The 8015-nt window shown below is 48.6% G+C and overlaps 1 protein-coding gene across 1 annotated transcript; it reads left to right on the forward strand.

The window, feature by feature from the left end:
• The first annotated feature begins 5267 nt into the window (after positions 1-5267).
• On the forward strand, positions 5268-5933 carry TMEM60 (transmembrane protein 60). Its single transcript, XM_015827649.1, has one exon. The coding sequence runs from the start codon at positions 5319-5321 to the stop codon at positions 5721-5723; it is 405 nt and encodes a 134-aa protein (XP_015683135.1). The 5' UTR covers positions 5268-5318; the 3' UTR covers positions 5724-5933.
• The last annotated feature ends 2082 nt before the right edge of the window (positions 5934-8015 follow it).

The following is an 8015-nucleotide window of genomic DNA, read 5'->3' on the forward strand; positions in this document are numbered from 1 at the left end:
CAGCCCTACTCCCTCCAAGCAGTGATGATGTTACCTAATTGGGTCATGAAACATCTGCAAGAAAACAGTCAAGGTCAGAGAACACCAAGGACTTCTTGGTCTTGGTTCTTCCTCTTCCTCCTCTCCGCAAACCACACTCCCTCCAAGCTCTGATGTTCCTTAATTTGGATAGTGCAACATCTGCAAGGAAACCAGCAAGCTCAGAGAGCACCCAGAACTCCTTGATCTTCCTCCTCTTCTTCCTCCTGCCCACCAACCCTACTCCCTCCAAGCACTGATGATGTTCCCTAGTCGGGTCATGAAACGCCTGCAAGAAAACCACCAAGCTCAGAGAGCACCCAGGACTCCTTGGTCTTCTCCTTCTCCAGAAACCCCTCTCTTCTAGCACTGATGATGTTACCTACCTGGGCAATGAAACGTCTGCAAGAAAACAGCCAAGCGCAGAGAGCACCCAGGACCCCTCAAAATGCCTAGAATGGGGCAGGTGCTTGGAAAGTTGTTTTTTTGTGTTTGCTTGTTGGAAATCTGTTATCGAGAAGTAGCCGCTAAGAACTCTACTGGGGGTAATAATACTTAGGCAGGATCCTGGCATTTTGTTGCGTGCTGTGTAATCTATAGATACCAGGTAGTCTTCAACTTAAAACGGGCCACAATTGAGCCCAACATTTCGGTTGCTAAGCGAGACATTTGTTAAGTGAGCTTTGCCNATGCTGGATCAAAACCTGCAACTTTCTGGACTGCTTCCCTGGGAAGGATCCAGGCAGGGGTGGAGCTGGATACTCACCAAGCAGGATGGTGCACAAGCAGGTGTGCTAGTGCAATTGCACAGAAGCTGCCAGGGGAGTCCTGACTGTGGTGTCTCAGTTCATCTCCCCGCAAGGGGGCAAAGCAGCCAAAAAAAAAAACCTTGTGGGGGGGGGTGGAGCCCCCTCCTGACTTTTGCATCCCTTCCCCCCTCCCTGGGAGGGGACAAAGCAGCCGAGATCCAGTCCTAGGGGAACCTGGAGCCCCTTATTGACCTGTGCCCTCCCCTCCGACCTCTTTGCAAGGGGCAAAGCAGCCAAGTCCTATAAAGGGGGACCCCAGAGCCCCTGCCTGAATTTGGCATCCCTCCCCCATTTTCCTGCAAGGGGGCAAGGCAGCCGAGACCCCCTTCTAGGGGGGCCTGGGGCCCCCTGCTGACCTTAGCATCCCTTCCCACCTCCCTGCAAGGGGGCAAGGCAGCTGAGACCCCCTTCTAGGGGGGCCTGGGGCCCCCTGCTGACCTTAGCATCCCTTCCCACCTCCCTGCAAGGGGGCAAGGCAGCCGAGACCCCCTTCCAGGGGGGCCTGGAGCCCCCTGCTGACCTTTGCACCCCCTTACCTCCCTGTAAGGGAGCAAGGCAGCCGAGACCCCCTTCTGGGGGGGGTGGAGCCCCCTGCTCACCTGTGCCCTCCCTTCCCACCTCCCTGCAAGGTGTCAAGGCAGCCGAGACCCCCTTCTAGGGGGGCCTGGAGCCCCCTGCTGACCTTAGCATCCCTTCCCACCTCCCTGCAAGGGGGCAAGGCAGCCGAGACCCCCTTCTAGGGGGGCCTGGAGCCCCCTGCTGACCTTAGCATCCCTTCCCACCTCCCTGCAAGGAGGCAAGGCAGCCGAGACCCCCTTCTAGGGGGGGTGGAGCACCCTGCTCACCTGTGCCCTCCCTTCTTCCCTCCCTGCAAGGGGGCAAGGCAGCCGAGACCCCCTTCTAGGGGGGCCTGAAGCCCCCTGCTGACCTTAGCATCCCTTCCCACCTCCCTGCAAGAGAGCAAGACAGCCAAGACCCCCTTCTAGGGGGGGGCCTGGAGCCCCCTGCTGACCTGTGCATCCCCTCCTACCTCCCTGCAAGGGGGCAAAGCAGCCGAGACCCCCCCCTTCGAGGAAAGCATGCAGCCCCCTCCTCTATCCCTGGCAAGCAGCGAGCCAACCCCCCCCCTCTCGCCAGCCACGTCGCCCTCCTCCAAGGACAACCCCCCCCTCCTGGCTTTGCATCCTCCGCGCACGTGCAGCAGCCCCTCCCTCTCCTCCTCCCCCCCCTAGGGGGGGCGATCGCCCCCCCTCCCCTCCCAGCTGCAGGGTGGGGGCACTCACCGGTTCTCCGCTGGCGGGCGAGGGGCTGTAGGAGCCCGGGGATCCCCCCCCCCCAGCCAGCCAGCCTCCCTCTGCAGAGCCGGGAAGGAGCAGCGCGTGCCGGGCAATTGCTACCGAGCTGGCGGGTGAGGGGGGGCGGGCAACGCGCGCTCCCGAGGCGGGGGAGGGAGAGGGGGAGGGAGGGGGGAGGAAAAGCGGCCGCAGCAACAGCAGCAGCAGCAGCAGCAACAGCGCGCCGCCGTGGAAAGACGCCCCGCCCCCTTTTTTCTCCTCCTCCTCCTCCCCCCCCCTCAAGTGGGCGGGGCGGAGCGCGGGCCCCGCGGCGCGCGGCGCTCGAAAAGCCTCACGCGCGGCGAAGTCCGCCTCCCTGATTGGGCGAGAAGTTCGTTGACGAAAAGAGGGGGCGCGGCCTACAGCGCTTGGCTGGCTTGATGGACGGGCGGGCGGGCGGACGGGCGGGCTCCCGTGCGGCAAAACCCTCCGAAGGGAAATGACAGCTCCGTCGAGTGTGCGGAGGGGAGGGAGGGGCTCGAAGGGAAACGGATTCTGACAGGCAACTGGGCTCGCGAATCGGGAGCGAGGGAGGAGCCGGGCGGGATGACAGACAGCTCCGCCGGCCGATGAGAGCGCCGCGGGAGAGCAGAGCGGCCTATGGGGAGGCGCCGCTTNTGTTTGCTTGTTGGAAATCTGTTATCGAGAAGTAGCCGCTAAGAACTCTACTGGGGGTAATAATACTTAGGCAGGATCCTGGCATTTTGTTGCGTGCTGTGTAATCTATAGATACCAGGTAGTCTTCAACTTAAAACGGGCCACAATTGAGCCCAACATTTCGGTTGCTAAGCGAGACATTTGTTAAGTGAGCTTTGCCCCATTTTGCCACCTTTCTTGCCACAGTTGTTAAGTGAATCACCAGTTAAGTTAGTAGCACGGTTGTTAAGCGAATCTGGCTTCCCCCATTGACTTCGCTTGCTATAGTAAGTTGCAAAAGGGGGATCACATCATCCCGGGACACCGCAACCCACCGTCATAAATAAATAGCAAATTCTGATCTCGGGACCTGCAAGTCATAAGTGTGAAAACCGGGCATGTCCCTTTTTTCAGTGCTGTTACAACTTTGGTCAGTAAATGAACTGTTGTAAGTCAAGGACTTTCTGCATACATAAGTTTAGCAGCTCCATTAAGTTCATATGCTGTGTAATAATGGATATAAGCACCTTTGTTGCAGACGCTGCTCTGCTTTCATTTAAGAGAAGCATAGTGATAGGAACTAAGTCAACCCTTTTTAAATTACTCGGGCTTGAGTTATTTATATTTAATAATAATAATAATAATAATAATAATAATAATAATAATAATAATAATAATAATAATAAGAGGAGGAGGAGGAGGAGTCCAACCCCCTGCTCAGGCAGGAAACCCTATACCATTTCGGACAAATGGCTGTCCAGTTTCTTCTTAAAAACTTCCAGTGTTGGAGCATTCACCGCTTCTGGAGGCAGGTTGTTCCACTGGTTAATTGTTCTAACTGTCAGGAAGTTTCTCCTTAGTTCTAAAGCCAACTCAATGCTGGGCTGCATTAACGGAGGGATAGAATCAAGATCACGCGAAGTATTAATACCACTTTACAAGGCCTTGGTAAGGCCACACGTGGAATACTGCATCCAGTTTTGGTCACCACGATGTAAAAAAGATGCTGAGACTCTAGAAAGAGTGCAGAGAAGAGCAACAAAGATGATTAGGGGACTGGAGGCTAAAACATACAAGGAACGGTTGCTGGAATTGGGTATGTCTAGTTTAATGAAGAGAAGGACGAGGGGGGACATGATAGCAGAGTTCCAGTATCTCAGGGTCTGCCCCAAAGAAGAGGGAGTCAAGCTATTCTCCAAGGCGCCTGAAGGCAGGACGAGAAGCAACGGATGGAAACTAATCAAGGAGAGAAGCAACCTAGAACAGCTTTTTAGAGTGCCAGGGTGTTTTATCAACTGGCAAACCTGGAAAAGGAGGGCAGAGTGAAAATTCTCCCACAGCCCTAAATCCAATAATGCATGGGTATATTTATTATAAGTTCTCCAGCTAGATACATAAGTTTTTCATTGCCTGCCATCAGGGCCGTGCTATGTTTAATGATCACGCCAATATTCTCCAGAACAAAATAGAGAAGATGATGATGATTAAAAAAAATATTGGATTGCTGATGACTACCAAAATCGAAGAGGTTCAATATTGTTAGGCAGCTGAATAACAGTCACAAGCAGGGTCTCTCTGATCATTCTGCTAAGCTAAAAGTACAGCTATTCACACTTAGGAAAGTTGAGTTTTGTAAAATTAGGGCTAATCTGCTGGTACTAGAGAATAGTTGAGGTTATCAGCGTTTTTAAGTTGGATTTTTAATCTCGCCTTTATTACTTTATAGGTTACTGAAAGTTGCAAACATGCCTAACAGTCTTTCCTTCTCTTAGTTTTCCCAGAACAAAATCATGTGAGATGGGTTGACCCAAAATCACCCACCTGGTTTCATGCCTAAGGTGAGACTAAAGCAGGGGTCTTCAAACTTGGCCCTTTTATGCCTTGTGGACTTCAACTCCCAGAATCCCTCAGCCAGCCTCCATTTTGTTTGTTAGATTTAAGACAGGGGTCTTCCAACTTGGCCCTTTTATGACTTGTGGACTTCAACTCCGAGAATTCCTCAGCCAGCCTCCATTTTGTTTGTTAGATTTAAGACAGGGGTCTTCAAACTTGGCCCTTTTGAGACTTGTGGACTTCAACTCCCAGAATCCCTCAGCCAGGCAAGCTGGCTGAGGAATTCTGGGAGTTGAAGTCCACAAGTCATAAAAGGGCCAAGTTGGAAGACCCCTGGACTAAAACATCATCTGCTTTCTAGTCTTTCTATATCTGTCTGCCCTCCTCCACCAAATTTCCAGCGTGGCTGGTCCCTCAAGGAAATTGTTTATTACAATAATCTGCAGTGCAAGGCCAAATGAATTAAATGAAACAAGTAGAATTTCCTGTTGTTTCATAGAACTCATCAAAGCAAAAATTCTCAGCTCACAATGTTTAGGGTTGTTGTTTTTTTGAAAAATAACAAAAGCTTTATGGATGGGCATAAGTGGGGTGTCTTTTACCCATCGTCCTATTTTTTTTTTTTCCTTTATTCTAGGGCGTATTTTTTTTTTTCTGTTCCGGCTCCTGTCCTACCACGGCTGTTTAGATGAGAATGTCCTTGGCCCAGAGAGTGCTACTCACATGGCTTTTCACCTTACTGTTCCTGATCATGTTGGTGTTAAAGCTGGATGAAAAGGCCCCGTGGAACTGGTTTCTCATATTCATTCCGGTTTGGATCTTTGACACAATTCTTCTCGTGATGATCATCGTGAAAATGGCTCGCCGTTGTAAGTCCGGCTACGATCCTCGCAACGGCTCTCAGAACCTCAAGAAGAAAGCGTGGTACCTCGCGGCCATGCTGCTAAAGCTGGCCTTCTGCCTTGCTCTCTGCGCCAAACTGGAACAATTTACCGCAATGAAACTTTCCTACGTCTTTATTCCCCTCTGGATTCTGCTCATTGGAGGGATAATAGAACTTGGCTATAATATTTTCTATGTAAGAAGGGACTAAACTTTTTTTTCACATTCCCGAGTAATGCTGCTACGAGTTTACTTCCTCTAAAGGGATTATTTAAAATATATATATATATTCTTCCAAGCTGTTGGATGCGGGTTCCTCAGCGCGTGAAGCAGAGCTATCCGATCGGCATGTACATATTGTAAATAAAACAATCTCGTGTTTTCTGTGGTTTCTACATTTCTTCTGTCTGAAAGGTCTAAGCCAGGGGCAGTCAACCTTGGCTCTTTTCTGACTCGTGGACTTCAACTCCCAGAATTCCTGAGCCAACTAAGCTGGCTCAGGAATTCTGGGAATTGAAGTCCACGAGTCATAAAAGAGCCAAGGTTGACTAACCCCTGGTCTAAGCGATTAAGTCGTGGTGCCCACATTTGCCATTACACAACGGCATACCAGGACTCTTTTAGTATTTTTGCGATTATTTCAGCCATTAAACTCAAATCACCATCTTTCCAATAAGTATACTTCCAGAATCCCCTGGCAAACATGTTAATAATTCTGGTAATTAAATCCGCGCGTGTTCAGGGCATCCAGATTGTAGAAGGCAGTTTTAAAAAAAATAAGAGAGGTGAACAAATTCTTGCGTGTAATAGAAAGGTAGAAGTAAAAATGTAGGATAAAAAGGAAAAGACAAAAGCTGCTGACCCTTTTGGTACAGTAGAATAAGGCAATTACATACAGACTCAACTTTTTAAAAATAAAATTTTCTCCGTTGGGTCACGTCTAACTGTAGGAGCCCGCATGGCTATGCTCCAAAAAGTGCACAGACCGCTTACACCTCACATACAATCAACCAACTCTATAATAAACAGCTGTTACTAGCAACAAGAGCATTAGGTACCAAGCATTTCTCCAGATAATGAAAGACTACAATGTGGAATTTGTCTCCCTACTGTGAACATTTTGGTTTTCTGTTTCCAATCCAGGACGGGCTTTATACTGGTAGATAACCAAGCTATCAAGGAGGCACGTACAGTTGCTTTGGAAAGATGACTGCTCAGCTGTGTTTGTACAACATACTGAACTAGGTCAAGGTAGAGATAAGCGTGTAGCTTGAAACAAACTTAAAATCATCAGTTCCAGGGCCGATTAAGCCTTTCCCAGCTATGTCATGCAAACTATCAAATTATTAACAGCCCCTTCCCACTTCTAAGACGGAAACAGCAAAAAAGAGTGAAGAGGGGGTGTTCGTGTCTTCCAGCGAGGGGTCTTCAAACTTGGCCCTTTTATGACTTGTGGACTTCAACTCCCAGAATTCCTCAGCCAGCATGCCTGGCTGAGGAATTCTGGGAGTTGAAGTCCACAAGTCTTAAAAGTTGCCAAGTTTGAAGACCCCTGAGCTAGCAGAAATGATATCCTTCAAGCCTTGTTGGCAGGAGCTGAAAAAACTGGGGGGACAAAATACCTGTGCACAACTCATGATTGTACATTGTGGCGCCAGGGAAGTTGATAACTCACATCATCTGAAACAGGCTTCCTACAGCAGCTGGCAATTTCTCATTTAGTAACTCACATATTTACAGAGAGTTTCTGTAACACAACTAAATACAATTGAAACTGATTTACACAAGTATTAAGTTAAATTCGGGGCTGGGGTCTTCAGAGAGCAAAATGGAAAGCGGTCCAATGACAAAATGGATTGGGGTATTTTTTATGTCAGTTTGAAAGCAGTAAAATGATTCAAGTATACAAAAATTATAAAAGTGTACCGCATTGGGCATGGTAGGACTTTTAAGTCACTTAAAAGTTCCTGAATTAACAGGATGACCTGGAAGAGAACGTGAAAGATTTTATAGCGAAATAGATCTAAATGATTTGAGCAGAATACAGGTGTCTTAGCATATGATGTGCACAAACATCTGTAGATTTCACCATTGTACTTAGATCTTTCTGCTTTCCAAACCACGTCTGTAATCTTCCTTTCTCAACAAGTTGTTTTAAAAAGTAAATTCAGCATTAAATAATCTCAGAAGCGCCCGATCACCAATGCTCAGTTTTTGCACACTGTGGCACCACAATCTTTGGAAACTGGAAGCCAAACTTACAATGCAGTCCCCACTTACTAAAGATTTATACTTAGTTGTAGGTGTTTCCATTATATCCCTCCATTTAAGAGAAGTTATTGGGCAGTATAAAAGGATAATAAAAACCAGTTTGCTCCTATACATAACAGGGTTTCAAACTGGGAACAAGAACCATCGCCTCTATCATTTCCTCTATAATAATCTGAGGATCTTTCATTCTCGCCATTATGAAAATAATTACCCTGGCAGGTGAGCCAAGCCT

The sequence above is a fragment of the Protobothrops mucrosquamatus genome, unplaced genomic scaffold (assembly GCF_001527695.2).
Source record: "Protobothrops mucrosquamatus isolate PMUCROS unplaced genomic scaffold, P.Mucros_1.0 scaffold3841, whole genome shotgun sequence".
Classification (NCBI taxonomy): Eukaryota; Metazoa; Chordata; class Lepidosauria; order Squamata; family Viperidae; genus Protobothrops; species Protobothrops mucrosquamatus.